Source organism: Triticum urartu, chromosome 2 (assembly GCF_003073215.2).
Source record: "Triticum urartu cultivar G1812 chromosome 2, Tu2.1, whole genome shotgun sequence".
Classification (NCBI taxonomy): Eukaryota; Viridiplantae; Streptophyta; class Magnoliopsida; order Poales; family Poaceae; genus Triticum; species Triticum urartu.
This window is the reverse complement of record NC_053023.1, coordinates 271,744,808-271,764,568: the sequence shown is the minus strand read 5'-3', so window position 1 is coordinate 271,764,568 and position 19,761 is coordinate 271,744,808. Positions and strand designations below refer to the sequence as shown.

General features: G+C 46.7%; 2 protein-coding genes and 1 pseudogene across 7 annotated transcripts; 2 read left to right on the top strand and 1 right to left on the bottom strand.

Annotated features, from left to right (window-relative positions):
• Positions 1–940: 940 nt before the first annotated feature.
• LOC125537018 (cysteine-rich receptor-like protein kinase 6) lies at positions 941–5,333 on the top strand. The gene is made up of 7 exons (XM_048700303.1): positions 941–2,191; positions 3,001–3,132; positions 3,588–3,718; positions 3,788–3,998; positions 4,149–4,386; positions 4,460–4,610; positions 4,773–5,333. The coding sequence occupies exons 1-7, from the start codon at positions 1,357–1,359 to the stop codon at positions 5,112–5,114; spliced, it is 2,040 nt and encodes a 679-aa protein (XP_048556260.1). The 5' UTR covers positions 941–1,356; the 3' UTR covers positions 5,115–5,333.
• Positions 5,334–6,151: 818 nt separating this feature from the next.
• LOC125536183 lies at positions 6,152–8,174 on the bottom strand (annotated as a pseudogene).
• A 101-nt stretch (positions 8,175–8,275) lies between these two features.
• On the top strand, positions 8,276–12,646 carry LOC125537017. Of its 6 annotated transcripts, none has more exons than XM_048700300.1 (5): positions 8,286–8,706; positions 8,847–9,010; positions 9,170–9,202; positions 10,743–10,950; positions 12,420–12,646. In XM_048700300.1, exons 2-5 carry the CDS (start codon positions 8,878–8,880, stop codon positions 12,544–12,546), a joined length of 501 nt encoding a protein of 166 aa, XP_048556257.1. In that variant the 5' UTR covers positions 8,286–8,706; positions 8,847–8,877; the 3' UTR covers positions 12,547–12,646. The 6 variants fall into 6 exon arrangements, 4 of the variants coding, with proteins under 4 accessions (XP_048556256.1, XP_048556257.1, XP_048556259.1 ...); XM_048700302.1 differs by having other exon boundaries at positions 10,714–10,950; XR_007295496.1 differs by having other exon boundaries at positions 8,276–8,706; positions 9,170–10,932.
• The last annotated feature ends 7,115 nt before the right edge of the window (positions 12,647–19,761 follow it).

Genomic DNA, 19,761 nt, shown 5'->3' with positions numbered 1-19,761 from the left:
TCAATTAAAATTTGTAATTGTATCTATTCACTTCCCTCTAGCTCCATCCTGATCCTTTCATTTTCTTCATCAGTTATCCCCCCAATTCATCCCCTGATTCCCACATACTCAGGCCCTCTCTCTCAACATCCTTCTCTCTTACCTCCTTGCAGAGATCTTGATGTCGCCACCACTATCTCGCCGTGTCGCCCTCCTTCACAGCCACACCATGTGCCCCACGACTCCCAAGTTGCTAGTGCTTCCATGACGATGACTATCGGCACTGTTGTCGAGGTGTTGCAAGGCGTTCACTTTTCTGAGACGACAACACCACTTGTCATGCTGCCGCAAGGCATCAGGATGCAAACACCGCAAGTGTGGGTCGTCGACAACATCAGGGAAGAATGCGATAATAAAAGGAAGCAACCTGCTCTCTCAGTAGCAATGTGTGATATTTTGTTGTGGTGTCAGTCAACACCGCGGCGCTGGTGCTGAGTCCGAATTAGCCCTAAGGGTGCAGTGTCACAAGTGAGGCACCCAGTGTTGTAGAGCGATATGCGGTGTAGCGTCACCGGTGTTGTAGAGTGTTAAGGTGCTGCAGGAAAGGGCGGAGATGTTCAAAGCACCGACAACGGGAGGCGGGATGTTGTGATAGTGGCCATAGATGTTACATTGTTACGGTGATGAGGCATCAGCAACGCGGGGGAGGGAGGGATTCAATGACAACGATGATGTGAGGTGGCGAGCATGTTGCAGCGCCGAGGCACCGCACCAACGCTGCTGCAAGGATGAGGACGCCGGTGTTGGGCAAGGACAACCTGTTTTGCAATGGAGCAACTCGTAGCAACGGATATGCCGAGAAGAAGGCGAGGAGGAATCTATGCTGGTGGGAAAACTCAATCCAATGGCTATAGGCCGCAAGGAGCAATGCTACACGTACAGGTAATTACAGGCAAAGCTTAACAAAATTGGTAGAAGAAGAGTGAGGCGAGACTATCTTGGGTAGAAATCAGGGGGGTCCGAAGAGATTTAAGAAAATGCCTGTAAAAACCCGTACTTTTAGGATTATTGGGCCGAAGATATGACTGTTGCGGAGCAATCTGCTTACACCTAGCATGGACATAAGAAAAATACTACCACCATTGTGACGTTTTTGGTAGACTAGAACAGAGGAAGTAACATTTAGGAGAGCGTGATAAAACCACACAATTTTCTCCTGTGGTACATGAATATACTGACAGCTTCGAAGAGTGGGTCCCGCGCGTCATTCACGGCTCAAACTAATTCTTCAGCACGTTGCAAGTCAAAGCCGTGACCACCTTGGCCTCTCTTCTTCTTCTTTAACGGTGACCACGCCGGAGATTTTCCGCGACAACCATGGCGACGCGCCACCGCACGTTCTACCGCCTCGCCGCCACAATCCTCATTGCGTTCCTCCTCACACCACTGGCCGCGGCGCAGCCGCCGTGGCAGATCTGCGGCAAGAGCGGCAACTATGCGGCGAACGACACCTACCAATCCAACATCCGGCAGCTCTCCGCCACCCTCCCCAAGAACGCCTCCGCCTCCCGGACGCTTTTCGCCACCGGCAGCGTCGGCTCCCTACCGGACATCGCCTACGCCCTCGCGCTCTGCCGCGGCGACGGCAACGCCTCCGCCTGCGAGGCCTGCGTCACCACCGCCTTCCAGGACGCGCAGCAGCTCTGCGCCTTCAACAAGGACGCCACCGTCATCTACGACCCCTGCTACCTCCGCTTCTCCAACCAGAACTTCCTCGCCACCACCAGCAACGACAACCTCATCGGCCTCAAGAACTCGCAGAGCGTGAGCTCGCCGGTGGACGTGTTCGACGCCGCCGTCCAGACACTCCTCAACGCCACCGGGGACTACGCGGCGGCAAACTCGTCCAGGCGGTTCGCCACGGGGGAGGAGGGCTTCGACACCAGTAACCCCACCATCTACGGGCTCGTGCAGTGCACGCCCGACATGTCACCGGCCGACTGCCGGAGCTGCCTCGGAGACATAATTACGCGGATGCCGCAGCGTCTCAGCGGGAGCATAGGCGGGAGGTTGATTGGGGTGCGGTGCAATTTCAGGTACGAGGTGGTCCCTTTCTTCTCCGGGAGCCCGACGCTGCGATTGCCGGCACCTCCAGCGCCGCCGGCTCCTCCTCCTGCGCCTGTTAACGTGACGCCGACGGCGACCCCAGGAGGTGAATTGCAAACACAAAATATCCTCAATTTGCAGTTTCTTCTAGCACACCTGTTTGGCTTATTCAGTTTAACATACAGGTGCATTGTTTATTCCTTTCTGATTTTCTGGAGAATGTTGTTCTTTTGATACTTTCTGATTTAGAGCACCTTCTTACTACTACTATTTAGTAGAAATTTCCGGTTCAAAATTTGAGGCAACCGAGCAACACCTGAATTACTGACAATGGATTAACTGGAAACTAAGATGTCAACAAATTTGGGTAGAGGTCATTATCAGGATAATCCCATAGAGATACAGACCGGCTTTGTTTAGTTAATGATGTAAACATGTCTGCAGTTCCGTCCCTATCATTTGCTACTTGTTTGACTGGTATTGCTTTAGGATGCAATCCACAATGACTTTTCTGCGAAGCATTCAACAGTCGGCTATATTTCAAATGACGGTATTAGAAGCTAGCACTACACGTGGTTGAATGAATTTTTTAAGTTAGTCCAAATCTCATGTTTGACACCATGATTTCTTTGGATTGTTAGGACCTATCCTGAATAGCACATTGTGACTTGTTAGTGCTACATTACTAAGTTACTTCTATCATGTTTATGGGCCAAGCTGCACTAAGCTTCCTAGTGCCTTCGCTTTGCACGTCAAAATTGACTGCAAGAGGAGAAAGAGTCTACGCATCTTTACAAAGCAAACATGATTGCAGCAAATGTATTAGCTACCAGCGCCAAATATTTCAGAATATTCTGAGCCGTTTCTATGGTATTCTGAATACCTATTTCTGAAGTTGATGCCATCTGTTTGCAGGAAAATCGGCAAATAATGTTCTGGCTATTGTGCTGCCTATCGTTGCCGCAATTCTTGCTATCACTACCGTTTGTCTCTGTTATTTGAGGAGGAGGAGGAGGAGAATACCAGCGAGGAGTAAGCTACCACATGGTATGTTGTCTTAAACTCTTGACAGTTGGAATCATGAATAGGTAGGAAGAAAACCAATGAACTTACCGTCGGCTTCGACCTACTAAAGGGATGTTTGGATGAGTAGTACTTCTTCCTCTTCCTTGTACATATTCCTCTTTCTTAATGAAATGATACACAACTCTTCTGTGTGTTCGAGAAAAAAATTAGTACTTCTTCGGGAATTTCGAACTGAACCATTAGGAGTTGAATCCATAGTGCTCTTAACGAAATGGTCCCTAGTAGGGGACATTAGCATCTACTTTTGATAGAACTGAATTTCTGTTTAGATTGAATTTTGTTATCACCTAAAAATAAAACAGTTTACATCTAGTTAAAAAACATAAAGAGTCATGAAACATGCATATGGTGGAATTGGCTGCGGTGCGCCGGTGCCTATATATAATGCATCTCTATGTCTATGTGCTTTCTGACAGATTCGACTAATCATGAAGACATAGATAGCATTGATTCACTTATCATTGATCTATCAACCTTACGTGGTGCGACGGGTAACTTTGCTGAGGCAAATAAGCTTGGTGAAGGAGGATTTGGTGCAGTTTATAAGGTACCAGCCATACCGATTCATTAACATACTTTTTTCAGCTTCAACAAATGAGTGCTTACGCTTATGCAGGGAGAACTTCCTGATGGTCAAGAAATAGCTGTGAAGAGGCTCTCCAGGAATTCAGGGCAAGGAATAGGGGAGCTCAAGAATGAGCTTGTTTTGGTCGCCAAGCTTCAGCATAAGAATCTTGTCAGGCTTGTTGGCGTATGCTTGCAAGAGCATGAGAAACTGCTTGTGTACGAATACATGCCCAATAGAAGCATTGACACCATTCTTTTTGGTACTAATTCCGATCATTATTTCAGCAATAGCATAACAACTACTAAAGCCAAGCATTGCATGGAAAAATCCGAAGGAATTATTTTGTCCAAACACTTGGGTGTTGGAAAACTGAACTTTACTCATTCACGGTTTCTTGTTCAAATGCCAGATCCGGAGAGAAGAAAGGAGCTAGACTGGGGAAAGAGATTAAAGATAATAAATGGGATTGCTAGAGGATTGCAGTATCTTCATGAAGATTCACAGCTGAGAATAATCCACCGGGACCTTAAAGCTAGCAATGTTCTGTTAGACTCTGATTACACTCCGAAGATTTCAGACTTCGGCTTGGCAAGGCTATTTGGAGCAGATCAATCACGGGAGGTCACAAACCGTGTTGTTGGAACATAGTAAGTATGGTCCAATTGGCCTGACGATACTCAAACATATGTCAACTATAATGACATTGTGCTCCTCTTGCAGCGGATACATGGCCCCGGAGTATGCAATGCGCGGTCACTATTCTATAAAATCGGACGTCTTCAGCTTTGGCATTTTGATGTTAGAATTTGTGACCGGACGACGAAGCAGTGGCTCCTTTAACTTCGACGAGTCTGTAGACCTCTTAAGTCTAGTAAGTTCTTGTGCTGATTCTGAACTCCTTAAGGAAGTACTCCCTTCGTCCCATAATGTAAGACGTTTCTGCAAGCTAACATAACTTGCAAAAACGTCTTACATTATGGGACGGAGGGAGTAACTTTTGTAAAAAAAAATACTGACTGCTAATTTGATACAGATATGGGAGCATTGGAGCACGGGGACAATGTCAGAGATCATAGACTCATCTCTGAGAAGTCATGCACCAGGTGACCAGATGGTGAAGATTATTCACATCGGGCTGCTCTGCGTTCAAGATAACCCAGCTGATAGGCCCATGATGTCGACAGTAAATGTCATGCTTAGCAGTAACACTGTGTCTCTCCAGTCTCCATCCAAGCCATCATTTTTCATCGCCAAGAGCGGCACATACTCAACTCCATACTCGGGGTCGTCATACCCTACGGCTTCTCAGTCGACCGCTAAGTCAGCTATGGCGTCACCAAATGAAGTTTCAATCACAGAGCTTGAACCAAGATGAGGGAAGGATTGCAAAGGATAGTCGGTTTGTTATCATCATCTTATGAAGGCCCTAGTACATTTCTGCTGCTGCATTTTTGGAGTGAATTGCAAAAAACATCGACACTTCAGGCTAGGTTTGCAGGTACCACACATATACGAAATTGTGCCAAAAAGCACTAATTTTTTTCATAATTTTTTGCAAAAAACACTAGTTGCTTGTTTGGACCGTTTTAAGTGCGTTTATAACAAGGGGGGCCCGCATCCGTCGACGTGGCAACACTGTTCACACGGCAACGCCGTTAGACGGCGTTACATGCCGCTGGCGCACCGGTTCGAGCCGGGCCGCTTAGTCTTCGAGCCGTACCCCGCCCGGTCCGCTCCTCTCACTCTCTTTTCCTCCCCCGCACTCTCTCCTCAGTCATGGCGACGGCTGGCGGCACAGGCGGCGACTGCGGCGGCTCTGTCGGCGCTGGAGACGATGGTCCACCTGTGGGAGATATATGCGGGAGCTCAAACCCTAGCTGGCCGTCGGATACGAGCAGCCCCAGCCAGAGCCCCCAGCACTGTCTCGAATATGTGGCGGCAAGATCTTGGGCCAGGGCAGTGAAGGAGAATCCGTCGGAGAGTCATCGGATTGCCTCGTCATTCGGCGGCGTCTAGTGAGTTTCCTCTTCCCTCTCCCCTCTTCCCTCTTCCCGTAGATCGATTCTAGGGTTAGGGTTAGGTTTTTTGGCACTGTTAATTGGTGCTCTCTTAATTGTGATTTAGTTGCGGTTGATTTGTAGTTAACAAAGTAGCTAGTTGACAGAGTAGTTAGCAGAGTAGCTAGTTGATGATGTAGTCAGCAGAGTAGTTAGCAGGGTACTGTACTTGGAGAGATCAATTTGCTTTGCTTTGACAGTGAAGTTGACTGGTTTTCAGAACTTGACAGTGGTTTGACGAGGCAATCCGGTGACTCTCCGACGGATTCTCCTTCACTGCCCTGGCCCAAGATCTTGCCGCCACATATTCGAGACAGTGCTGGGGGCTCTGGCTGGGGCTGCTCGTATCCGACGGCCAGCTAGGGTTTGAGCTCCCGCATATATCTCTCACAGGTGGACCATCGTCTCCAGCGCCGACAGAGCCGCCGCAGTCGCCACCTGTGCCGCCAGCCGTCGCCATGACTGAGAGGAGAGAGTGCGGGGGAGGAAAAGAGAGTGAGAGGAGCGGACCGGGCGGGGTACGGCTCGAAGACTAAGCGGCCCGGCTCGAACCGGTGCGCTAGCGGCGTGTAACGCCGTCTAACGGCGTTGCCGTGTGAACAGTGTTGCCATGTCGACGGATGCGGGCCCCCCTTGTCATAAACGCACTTAAAACGGTCCAAACAAGCAACTAGTGTTTTTTGCAAAAAATTATGAAAAAAATTAGTGCTTTTTGGCACAATTTCGTATATGTGTGGTACCTGCAAACCTAGCCTGAAGTGTCGATGTTTTTTGCAATTCACTCGCATTTTTGGTATTTTTCTCCATTCACCGAAACAGTCTTATTTCTTATTTAGAAAATAGATAAACTCAATGCTTTAGATTATATAATATGTTTGTAGGTTTTCCAATGTGGAAAATTCTAGAACAAAGGCTCCTACTTGTACAGTTCTGTATTGTAAACAGCCAAGTACCGGGGAAACCGGTTTACAAGCCCGCACAAAATAATCATTCCCATCACGACCTTACTTGATTTTTTTTTTGAAATTGTACATTTGGGGACGCATCCTGGGTGAACCAACGAACAATTTACTTAATCCTAACTTGACAAGATTCCAGTATTTTATTTTTCCAAGTCATCCAAGGACTAACCTGGCAAACATTATAACAAAGTAGTGTTCAGTCTGACACCCCTACCGATGAAACCATTGTTTGATCCTAATATTGGATTAAACTCCTAAGGGGCAAACTACGGAACTTCCAAGAAAAATATTTCTCATCCAAACAGACCTTCTGTACATTTTCTGAAACGACAGACCTTCTGTACATTTTCTGAAACTGGACGGGGCTAGACTTTGGCAACTGCAGCCTGCAGCTACATTATTCTGAACTTGCAGGACTGGGCCCTATGCTGACGCCGTGGACATGCTGGAGGACGTGGCCGAGCCGTTTCTCCTGGCGTAGAACACCGGCTTGGGCGGGGCCTGGAGAGACACCGTGTCGCTGCCGAGCATCATGACCACCGACGACATCGCCGGCCGGCCCGCGGAGTCTCAAGCTACCGGCCAAGCACGGGTCTATCAGCTCGGATACCGACCCGGCCGTCCACTGCTCCCACACCTGAATCATTGAGCTCGTGGCGATCAGTCAAGAGTTGTGCTGCAACGATCTTGAGACAACTATCCAGAATATGTTCACGAACATCACTCACAAGCGTCAGCAGATCTTCCGATAGCCGGGAGGTGTAGCAGTCGTTCTTCTTCTTTCCCGTCACGATCTCCACAACCATGACGCTGAAGCTGAACACGTCCGACTTGACCGAGTAGTTCCCACGCAACACGTACTCCCGTGCCATGTAACCACTGACGACGGTCAATAAGAAAAATGGCGTTGAAGTTTAGTTGCCTATATGGAAAGATTAGTTTAGCAACATCTGCCGCGGCATTGCTGCGTGCGTTACGGTATCATTACTCACTATGTTCCGACGACACGGCTGGTGATGCCCTGCGTCTGGTCTCCCCCGAAGAGCCTCGCGAGGCCGAAGTCGGAAATCTTGGGGTTCATGTTGGTGTCAAGCAAGATGTTGCTCGCCTTAAGGTCGCGGTGGACTACTTTGAGCTGCAAGTCTTCGTGGAGGTACCGTAGGCCTCGAGCGATTTCGCCTATGATCTTGTACCTCTTTCCCTAATCAAGTTGACCGCGCTTCTCTTTATCTACGCATCATAATGAGTTGAGAAGGCGTCAGTGGATCCAAAAATTTGTTACTGAAGATAGTGTGATTGTCAAAGTCAATGATGACATAGGCCATTACTTTTAAACAGAAAAGCGCCGGTGCCTCCCAGCTGCCCCCCGGGATCATGGGTTTCGTCTGGTCTCGCCGGCTGTATTTTTGCACTCATCCGGCAAAAAGTGAGATCATGAGAACGTGATTGAAACTTTTTTTATGCGCCGGCATTAAAAAAATGTTTCTGAGAGGCTTCTTGGAGAGCCGGCTGGAAATGCTCTAAGCTCTCAGGAAATAGAGCCCTGGGACTGGGAGCGATCTTGTGTTTTTTTTTCTCGTGATTTCAGCTCCCCTGCTAGCGCACGAGTATGCAACCGACGTTAGCTCACGCAACCGACGTACAACGTCTGGTCAAACTCCTCACGCCGCATGTCCGTGTTGGGCTTGCATTGTGCTTTGTGTTTCAAGAGAGAGAGAGAGAGAGAGAGAGAGAGAGAGAGGAGGGCTGATTTGGGGGAGGAGGTCAACCACCGGTGCTTGGCATCTTGGGTGAGGATCGATTTGGGCGAGGTGGTCGTTGGAGAGGAGGCGCCGACTTTCAGGTGGAATGTCGTCCTTCTGTCCGTGATCTGCCGCCGCATCACCCATGTCTTCGTGTGTTGCACCTGCTTCCTGCTCCATCCCACGGGCCGGACGGTCTTGGCCTGGTGAGCCTTCCATCTTCTCTGCCCTCTTGGTGTCGTTCTATTTTGGCTAGAGATTTTGATTGGACATGCTATCATCCCGTATGTGCCAGCTAGGTGTTTGATAAATTGCCTGCTGTATTTTCAATCTCTCTCAACTGCAGCGACGAGTCAATGGCCAACTGACAGCGACACATGGAGCCTGAAGGAGCAGGCGGTGGGGGGAGCTGCAGGAGGCCAACAAGGCCCTCGCCACCGCCGCCCATGACGCACTCCGACGGTGCTAGGCGGGAATGTCTGTCGCGGCCATCTTCCTTAACCGGCCATGGTCTGCATCCCATCCTACCCCTGCTCTCTCTCAGACGGATTAGAAATTGGATATGGCTCATTTGGGGTTAATTCAATTTCCGAAAAGTAGAACTGTGATTCATTCTCAGACAACTTTTCTTTTTGTCGCACTTCCTGGGCTGTCTCTTCGGCGATGCAGCAAACAAAGGAGAGGACGAGTCTGCAGTGCAAGGTCAGTTTGAGCAAGCTTGAAAATACACACCATATTATCATGCACATGCCGTGCAAGCTGCCGGACCGAACTGTAATTGAACTCTGAAGGCGGGTTCGACCTGTAGCGTTGTATTAGTACATCCAGCCAACATATAATTATGCAAAAGTTCACTTTGTCTGTCCAGTTCAGATTCTTCTCTATTTCTCCGGTTCCTACTTTTTTCGGATGCTGGGCAATGTACTTTGTTTGTTGAATTGCTAACGTTCCAATCCTTCAATTCTAGAGAAGAATTTTGAGGATTTCGTTCAATCAACTGGTAATATGGTAAAGCTAGAAATGATCTCAAATGTTTCTCAACATATGCACTAAAAATATGTAAATTGTTGCGCCAAAAATTACAGGGGAGCACTTAACTGTTACGCTCACAATCCTAGGAAAACTATTTTTTTTTGTAATTATCCTTTTTGTCGTTAGTATTCCTCAAGCAACGTATAATGTATATGCACATCTCAATCATTAATTGCGGTATGCTCTGCAAATGTGTTCTGGTCATCATGATTTTCTGGTAGATTAATTAACCTTTTCTTTTTCTCTGTTTTACTGAGAGACCTATAGTTTTTGTTGTTGAAATCTGCATCCCTTATAAATTATGAAGTATGGTCTGCAAGAAACTGTTCTAGAGCAGCCACGGCAATTAATACTCAGCATTGAGCGCATCTACAGTATATTGGTTATGTTAATCGTGTGGACATGCTAGATTTCATGCTGCTGACAGTTTCTTGCAACCATATTATCAGAAGTATCATGTTGTGGCTTATTTACCTGGGACTAGCTTCTCATGTACTCTCTCCGTAGAGAAATATAAGAGCATTTGGATCACTACTTTAGTGATCTAAATGCTCTTATATTTCTTTACAGAGGGAGTAATATCCTTTTAGTAACGGTCTTCCAACTTCTGTGCATTACAAAAAGGAGCAGACCTCATTTATATTTGAATGATAAGGTGTTTTTCCTGGCAAAGAGACAATTGCACTGCTAGATAAATGCTCAACACCTAAATTTGATATGGAGTTTTTCTATTCTACAAGTTAAAATTATCGATATTGTTCAATTTATCTGAATGCTAACTCTAGGTAAGAGGCACATTTATTCTCAGCAATTTAAACAGTACTACACCAAGTTTATTTGCAGTAGATACAAACAAGAATATACATGAAGATTGACTTTCTTTCTACATGTTTTGTATTTCATCTGCTAACCTCTGTAGCAATTTTTTCGTTGACCACAATTTCTGTAGTCTGTAACAATTTTTATTCGCGAGTATGTTCATATCAGTCAATATAATGCACCTCGCACTTATTTACCTAGAAGGTAATTGCCGCAAAATTTATGAAAGTAATATTGGTTGTGTGCAGCAATAATATTGTCACTCTCTGTTGCTCCTTTCAAACGTTGTAATTGTTGAAAACTTTCATGAATGATAATCATGATATAACTGTAATGTACACTTGCAAAATTTGATGAAATAGTATGGTCTCACGTGCTTTGCACAAAAAAGAGAGCGGCAACAGGAGATTCGTGTGGCTGTTACATGGGAAAGAAGGATGGCGTCGGGAGAAGGTGGATGTGCAGAAATGGCAGCAGATCGTGGCCATGGGGAGGTTTGTAGTGGGGTCGGAGTTCCATGGCTTCCTCGTGCTCCCTGTCAAGTTTCTGGTGGAGATGCCTCATTACTGCACCAGTGCCAGGTACCATCCCTCCATGAGGTATTGCAAGCTTTCTTCTCTTTACTTAATTATGGATGAACTTCTGGTGAACAAAACTCCATGTAGTTTGCCAATTTGTAGCTCAGCGTGAGCAGCTCTTGATTTCTTAGTTCTTGCTTGATGTGGGATGTAAGCATCTCTATTTTGTGATAGTTAGAATAGAAAAATATATTATTCTTGTGGTGTAAAAGCCATGTACTGTAGGCTTTTAGTGATTTATCAGATGCAATGTACATGTTTGTATTTCAGCTTGTGTAAGTAATTCAGAAAGTCAACTGAATATATAGTGAAGTAGTGCAATATCAGATACCAAAGTTGAAAACGTAAGAGTGTGTATTGAATTGGTGAAATTTGGAGTCAACTCAACGCAGCAAAGATCATATCAAATGCTTGCCCCTTTTGTTCAGTGAAGGAATCAAACTCTGCACTATAAATTCTTCTCAACATCATTGGGTGACTTTCAGTTGACATTTCAGAAGGCACCCTTCTGTTTTATACGTAACTACATATTTTATATCTCTTATCAATTTGAAATTTCCCTTGTTTGGTGGCCATTTGAAATTGCGAAGAAAATGTTGCATAGTACCCCCTCTGTATCAAAATATAAGACATTTTTTGACACCAAGGGAGTATTTCCTAATGAATAGTGATAATCAATTCTAATAGATTGAGACACATTTCTAATTTAAGTACAAGAGTAGTTACATTAGCAATATTATTTTGTCCATGCCTCGGAAATAAAATATTTGTGATGATAGCAAGGCAATATAAGCTTCAGCCTCAACTTCTGAGTATAAGCATTTGTACACAGTTATAACGCATGAGTAAATATCGATGCATCAATCCCTGGACTCGTCTTTGAGTATGTATCGTGCGGAGGAGTGTTAATTATGCCTTACATGTTTGCTTTGCTTATAATGCTTCTTGCAATTTAGCAGAAATAATTGGCCATGCTTACCTAAATTTTAAGTCATAGTTTCGCTCAAAGTTTATTCCATTCAATTGCAACTATGTTATCAAGCAATAGTCTTCAGCTCTATATAATGACTGCATTTCTGAAAAAAAAATAGCTTTGTCTCACTGACTGCATTTCTTAAAATGTCCAGGTATTACATTTCAATTCCTTTCTTTTTTGAGACAGATTCCGCTTTTGGATTAGTACAACTGCCAACTTACCATTTGGATCATGTAGTACTTTTCTTTATGTTGCCAGGCAACCTAAGTTTTTGGACTGTTAATAGCTAAATGCTTGTAAGAGCTTCTACTGATTATTCCTTTCGCTTAATCACTTATACACCAGTAATGTGATTATGAGCGTCAATGAAGCCGAAGAAATTAATCCTAGATTCCTTTCTGTATCACAAAATGATTTATTGTTTGATGCGATTTGGAAACTATAGCATTTCAGAAAAGTGTTTTATTGTCTGTACTGTCGCTGGGATCTCATGAATGACCTTATTAATTAACAGCCTACTTTCTCTCGGATGCCATAGCAACTACAAGTCTTGGACACGATGGATAGGTCAAATGGGGAGGTCCGAAGGTGTAGCTCAAGTGTATCTGTATTTGTGTCTCATAATTGTCCAGGAACTTTGATTTTTTCAATATCTGTATCTGGTTATAAACCCATAGTGATGTACATTGGGAATGTTTGTGGAGGCTACAAATTTAACCAAATCTATGAAGTTTATGTGTACTTTGTTACAAATATGAACTGTTGGTGATGCTGGGAATGTTTGGGAAGGCTACAAACAGACCTTGTTGATATCATGTGCTTTAGCAAAACTGTTTTTTTTATCATTGTTATATCGAGCAATACTGATTTCAGCCCTATAATTAAAAGCCTGCCAACTCAGATTTTCTGTCAGGTGAAGCACACAACAAAGAAATCAACCGTAAGAGCCCAGGTAAAAAATAATCTTACCTCATGACCGACTGAAGTACGGCACGGCAAAGCGCGCGACACCCTCTGGTACCTTGTACACTGCACCAAATCCGCCTTCACCAAGCTTGTTGCTCTCTGCGAAACCCCCCGTCGCAGCTCTCAGCGTAGAAATGTCAATGAGCATCGATTCTACGCTTTCCATGTTCTCACGACTAGAATCTGATGAGGTAGACGCATTAATTAATTATTAGTTATTAATGCAAGGGCATACTGCAAGGGCATACTCCAATATAGTATTTCTTTCAAGCTGTGAAGTTTGAGGATTTTGCAGGGCTTTACATGGTTGAGTTGCTCCTGCTTGTGGCCTCCTCATCCTCCTCCAGATACAGAGCCAAACAAGAAGGTTGATTATCACCAGAGCTGCGATGGTAGGCAGCACAATAACAAGGACCGTGGCAATAACGATGAACTTCCTTTCTGTGAATTGACAAAATGCCCACCCGCAAATGAGTGTCCCAAAGATAATTCGCCACCAATTTCTTTAACATTTTATCTAACTTGCCGTGTACTAGTACTACGCCATGACTCCTAAAAGCTTTTCTTTAACAAAAAGCTCCCTTTCGCTTTTTTCTCCTCGTACCCTCGTGTCGCCCCCACGGGCGACCCAGTGGGAACCCTAGCCGTCGTCCTCTCGGCCCTCCTCCGCCTCCGCCTCTCCTCACCGCCGTCTGCAGCGCCGCCGGGCAAAGCTTGGCCGGCTGGGCGGCGGCGGGGCGTCTCTCCCTCTTGTTCGTCGCGGCTGGTGCGGGGCAGCCAGATCAGGCGACACGTCGGGCTAGCGTGGGGCCGGGCAGCGCGGCGGGCGGGTTTCTTGGTGACGTCGTGCGCGGCGCGGCGGCGGTGGCCTGCTCGCGGCGTGGTGACGGCTGCGTAATGGGCAAGATCGGTGGTCGCGGGCGCTGTCGGGTTCAGATCAGATCCAATTCTGGGTCTTGGCCATGAACACCGTCGGCCGCCGCGGGTTGGTGGTGGTCGTCACTGACCTCGCCGGATCGCCGGATTCGGCGCTGGGAGATCTATGATGGATTCTTCTCAATCCTCCTTCATGGTGGGTTGAGCCCCATGGCGCTCTCATCTCTGCAGCTTTCGGTTCGTGGTCCGTTGCCGGATCCGGAGCCGACAGAGGTTTGATGGTATAGGATGGGGACTGGAGGAAACTTTGATCGGCTTGTTCGGTCCGGCATCGGTGACGTCTCTCGACGCTGTTACCCTTCGTGGAGGCGATGTCGAGGTCTCTCATATCCACCTCCGAACCCCTCCCGGACGAAAATCCAAAATACAGTCTGGATTGGGCGGCGGCGGTGTCCTTTGTGTCGTACCCTCCATGGAGGCGCCATCTTGGGAGGTTCTGCTGTTCGGCGGAGAAATGCTCTGGGTGATGGGCTCCGTGTAGCTCCAGCAGCGGTGACGATGTGGAGGTTGCCAGGAGGTGCGGCGTTGTTTCTACCATGTCGAGGACGACGAGTATTTGGCGGCATGGTGCAGCTGGATATCGACGACAGATGTGGCTGGATGGACGAGCGTAGGGCGGTGGTGCTGTCTGGCGTCATGGTGGCGTCAACAGCTGACCTGGCAAGGTCTTTGCGTCGGTACCTGCTCTGAAGATGGTTAGGTGGATGATGGCGGCGGTAGCCTTGGTGAGTGCGCCGGACCGGTGTGTGACCCATTCCTAGTATGTAGCTGGGATGGGGCATCCGGCATTAGATGTTAGATTTTGGTGCGATGTCTGTTTCGTATTAGGCTCGGACATTCGGCACCCCTGTATCAAAGGGATAGGTGTACCGACATGTGTCGTCAAAATGGTGGCTTCAGGCTTATTGATGTAATGCTTTGTAAGTTCCTGAGAATAATTAATAAAATGGTTGCATGTATCGTCTAGATGCGGAGGCCGAGGTACATCCTCTTAAAAAAGCTGAAATTTTCTTAACACTGTGCAAGTCTAATGTTGTGTGTGAACAAAATTATAGATGGCGTACGTAGATTTTTCTTTTTTCTAGATGCATGCATGTCAAGTTGTCAACGATGGATAGATAGGGAGAGTGGGAGATGACACAGCCTAGCATGTTAATCTTTGTGTATAGGAGTAGCCACTGAATGATTGCTAAACGAGCACTAATAACAATCTTCCATGGATTTATAGAAAACAAGTTTTAGCCTGCTTTTTGCAAAATCTGTTTTACTTACTTTTTTACGAAGAATCAGTTTGTAGAAAAAGTTATTTGGATTCGGAAAGTGTAAAACAGCTCTATGCAATTCCTTGTTTGGAGGATTCCATTCTCCCCTCACGGTCGAAGTCGTCTTTTTCCCCAAACTTGCGCGTTCAAAGCTGCATCTCTAATTGATGCTCTGGCCGTCTCCTAGACGCCGCTGCTCGTCTCCGCCTCAACAACCTTACGCGCGGACGCCGGCGGTGCATTCGAAGGCGGGGACACCATGCTTCTCGTACCATCCCATCCGGTACCAGCTCGCCGACGGCGCATGGGATCGCTGCCATTGATGGCAAGCTGGCTAGTTCTGTGCCGCCCATGACAAACTCCTCCGATGGTTGGGCGTTCGATTCGCGCGGCAGCTGTAGGTTCGCCGGAACGACGATGGTGTTTTGGCGCTCAGCGGGCACAACAATGATGCTGTCGGGGCGGACTAACTGGCCGCTTGCCGTTCGTGGGTGCCCCTCCGGTGTTGTGCCGCCCGTGGCGGTGTTTCAGCGCTCGGTGGGCATAATGACGGTGTTATCGGCACATTGACGGTCGATTCAGTGTGAATCGGCTGGTTGCGAGACGTCCATGGTGAGCTCCTCCGTTGATTGTGCGTTCGCGAGTTATTTACCCAAAACCATCACACTTGGGGTTAGGGTAACCGGTCGGTACCACATTTAAGCCATGTCACAAAAAACCACCAACTCTGGGACCAATCGGTATCGCGGAGCACTGACTGGCCGTTTTAGCCGCGGAAACAGCGAAATCGACAGGTCGGGCCCACCTGTCGGGTCGACGCGGCGCGGGCTGACGGACGCCGTTAGACGGAGGGGGACGGCCGTTTCCGCGCCCGTGTATTAGGTCACGCCCCTACCGTTTCGTCCTCCAATCCCCGATTCAGTTTTCCTCCCGCGCGTTCCTCCCGCTCTGCTCATGGTGACCAGCTCCGGCGGCGGCTATGGCGGAGAAGGTCTCAACGGCTCCGGCGGCGGTGGTCGTTCTTCCAGTGGCCGCCGCCCGCAATGCGACCCCGTTGGCAAATTGGGCCCCAACCCTGATGGCGATTCGCACTCGACGACGGATTAGGGAAAAGCTGTCCTGCCGCCACCGTCGCAGCATGCAGAGGAGGCAGAGAAGGCTGCTGCGGACGCAGAGAAGGCGTCGGCGGCGGCTGATTCGTTAGGGGAGGAAGTACCCCCCGGGCATCCATCTCCACCCAGGTAAATCTCAGTGCAAAAATCTAGGGTTAGGGTTCTAGCAATACTGCTTAGTTAGAGTACTCGCTTAGTTAGAATGCCTAGGGTTACTTCTAGCAATACTGCTTCGTTGGGGGAGGAAGCTCCTATGCCTAGATGAAGTTTTTTCTTTGTTTTTTTTCTGAATTACTAAATGTATCATAGTTTATTCTGCATTTGTTGGCTCTTGTGGCATAGATCTTATTGCTGTTACTTTGTTTTATATGTGAATATGTCATAGTTTTTATTGTGGCACTCAAAATGTCATGGTCATGAATTTGATTTGTGTTCTGTAGGCTTGAAAATGTTACTGAAAATGTCATGGTCATTAATATGTTTTAATATGTTTTGTGTTCTGTAGGCCTGAGGAGCCATGGTCATTATATTTTCAGTTTCCTTCTAAAGATGCTGCCAAAAATATGCCCTTGTGAAGATGTATGAGAGAGACATCACTTATGGCAGTTTGCTTAATGTGATGGTCAAAAATGGATATGGAAGTGATGCAGTATTTGCTACTTGAGGAAGGATTGCACAGGGCTGCAAGGGATTACTTTCATCAGAAATAACACTGAAGTGGATGAGATGATAAAGCAGTTTAAAAGCAGTCAGACACTGTGTTTGTATGTTAAAGAGGGGAAATTAGATATAAAGCAAGCACCAGTTAACAAAAGTGCAGAAGATGAAGAAGTGGACCCAGATGAAACAATTGAAGATTTAACAGTGGACCCACCAGTTGTATTTGCTGTTAATGAGTCAGGTGTTGTGCACAAAACAAACACTGATCATGTTGGCTCATCATATTTTGTTGGTACACAAGAAAGTGTGAACCATATGCCAATAAAATCAGTTCCTCCACCATGCCAGTTACTGCTTGGGACACAAGATCACCCAATTGAGCCAGAGATGGTAGATGCAGATGAGGAAAATAATGCATTGCAGCAGGTTAACACTCAAGTTAGTGTTAATTATGCAGATTTCCAGTTTGATACAGATGAGGAGGAGCATGCAGGAAATGAGGACACATCTGATGAAGATGATGACTCAGTATTTGATGAAGACTTTGTAGCTCATGAAGACCTCCCAGATGCAGATTCAGATTCCATGGACTGTGAAGAAGAAGATAATGTAGCTAGAGAAGAAGAACATATGAGGAAAGTGGACAGTGATCTAAATGACACAATTGCTGACATTAAGAGAAAGAGAGCTCAATACATGAGCAGTACACACTGTGAAGGAGACACAGACCCTGAAGATTTATATGACATAGACTTGGAGGAAGAGGATGATGACTGTCAAGAGATAGCAGTTCCTGAGCCTGTTGAGAAGAAGATAAAGAGGCCTGGGCCTACTAGTAGGTCCCACTCTAGTGCTAACAGAAGCATGAATGAGGACTGGTATCCATCTTCAGAAGAGGATGATACAGGCTTTGAAGCTGATGATGATGGCAATGAACCCATGTCTTTTATAATCCCCTCTGGTAGAAAGAGCAGAGCTAAGAAAAGACCACCTAGGGTCTGGTATGATGAGCGCAGGATGCATCCAGAGCATCAATTCTAGCTTAGGCTTTGTTTCAGAGATGTGTACCAATTTAGAGAGGCTCTTTTGAATTTGCATGAAACAACTTAGAAGATACAAATATCACAGAAACTGCAGTGATGGGGTAATAGTGTGTTGTGATGGAGAGGGCTGTCAGTTCCACATGGTTGCAGCAAAGATCAGTAATGAGCCCACTTTCTGCATTAAGAAGATGGTATTGGAGCACACATGTCCCACCCAATCTGAGAAGACAAGGATCAGCTCCAAGTGGCTTGGCAACAAAATGCTTGAAACTATCAGATCAGACCCCAACACTACTGTACCTACTATAATTGACAAGGTAAAGAGGCAGTTTGGTGTTGAGGTGCCCAAGATGATGGCATGGAGAGCAAAGAGGAAAGCAAAGGAGATTGTGCTTGGAGATCACAAGAGGCAATACAAGAGGCTGAGAGATTTTTTGGAGACTATGAAGGCTACAAATCCTGGATCAAGATGCATTGTCAGTACTGTGAGTGAAAAAAGAAGAAAAAACCCAACTGCAGGACCAAGGTTTCATGGTCTTTTTTTCTGTTTGAATGCATGTGTTGAGGGATTTTTGAATGGATGCAGGCCATTCATAGGCCCAGATGGTTGTTTCATTAAGTTAACTAGTGGGGCACAAATACTAGCTGCTACTGGAAGGGATGCAAACAACAATATGTACCCCATAGCATTTGGAGTGGTTGGAGTTGAAGACACACCAAATTGGTCATGGTTTTTGACTCAACTCAAATATGCCCTAGGAGGGACTGAAGAGGGAAAATTTGGGAAGTACACATTCATGTCTGATAGACAGAAGGTGAGTTCATCTACATCTTCACTTGTCCCTAAATTAGTACTCTAATTAGTTCATTAGTTTGTTTAATTAGTTCTGCATTTAGTGTATTTAGTCTAATTAGTTCTGCATTTAGTGTATTTAGTTCATTAATTTGTTGAACACTTACCCTAGTTAGCATGTGTATAGTGGTAATGCATCTTGTCGACAATTAGGTCAAGAGGGCCTAGGGTGGCCCAAAAGGGCCACCATAGCCTAAACAACCTTTCTTTTAACCCACCTATCCTAGTTGGCATGTGTCGAGTGGTAACGCATCTTGTCGATACTTTGGTCAAGATAGCCTAGGGTGACCCTTATGGGCCACCATAGCCCAACCAACCTCCCACCTACCCTAGTTGGCATGTGTCGAGTGGTAACGCATCTTGTCGATACTTCGGTCAAGATAGCCTAGGGCGACCCTTATGGGCCACCATAGCCCAACCAACCTCCCACCTACCCTAGTTGGCATGTGTCCAGTGGTAACGCATCTTGTCGATACTTCGGTCAAGATAGCCTAGGGTGACCCTTATGGGCCACCATAGCCCAACCAACCTCCCACCTACCCTAGCTAGTTGGCATGTGTCGAGTGGTAACGCATCTTGTTGACACTTCGGTCAAGATAGCCTAGGGTGACCCTTATGGGCCACCATAGCCCAACCAACCTCCCACCTACCCTAGTTGGCATGTGTCGAGTGCTAACGCATCTTGTCGACACTTCGGTCAAGGTAGCCTAGGGTGACCCTTATGGGCCACCATAGCCCAACCAACCTCCCACCTACCCTACTTGGCATGTGTCAAGTGGTAACGCATCTTGTCGACACTTCGGTCAAGATAGCCTAGGGTGACCCTTATGGGCCACCATAGCCCACCCAACCTCCCACCTACCCTAGTTGGCATGTGTCGAGTGGTAACGCATCTTGTCGACACTTCGGTCAAGGTCACCTAGGGTGACCCTTATGGGCCACCATAGCCCAACCAACCTCCCACCTACCCTAGTTGGCATGTGTCGAGTGGTAACGCATCTTGTCGACACTTCAGTCAAGGTAG

Coding starts and splice junctions, on each gene's coding strand:
- LOC125537018 (XM_048700303.1), top strand. CDS start 1,357: ATGGCGACGCGCCACCGCACGTTCTACCGCCTCGCCGCCACAATCCTC. Junction 4,387..4,459: donor AACCGTGTTGTTGGAACATA/GTAAGTATGGTC, acceptor CTCCTCTTGCAG/CGGATACATGGCCCCGGAGT. Junction 4,611..4,772: donor CTGTAGACCTCTTAAGTCTA/GTAAGTTCTTGT, acceptor AATTTGATACAG/ATATGGGAGCATTGGAGCAC.
- LOC125537017 (XM_048700299.1), top strand. CDS start 9,063: ATGGCTCATTTGGGGTTAATTCAATTTCCGAAAAGTAGAACTGTGATT. Junction 9,203..10,713: donor GGACGAGTCTGCAGTGCAAG/GTCAGTTTGAGC, acceptor TTGATGAAATAG/TATGGTCTCACGTGCTTTGC. Junction 10,951..12,419: donor AGGTACCATCCCTCCATGAG/GTATTGCAAGCT, acceptor ATTAATTAACAG/CCTACTTTCTCTCGGATGCC.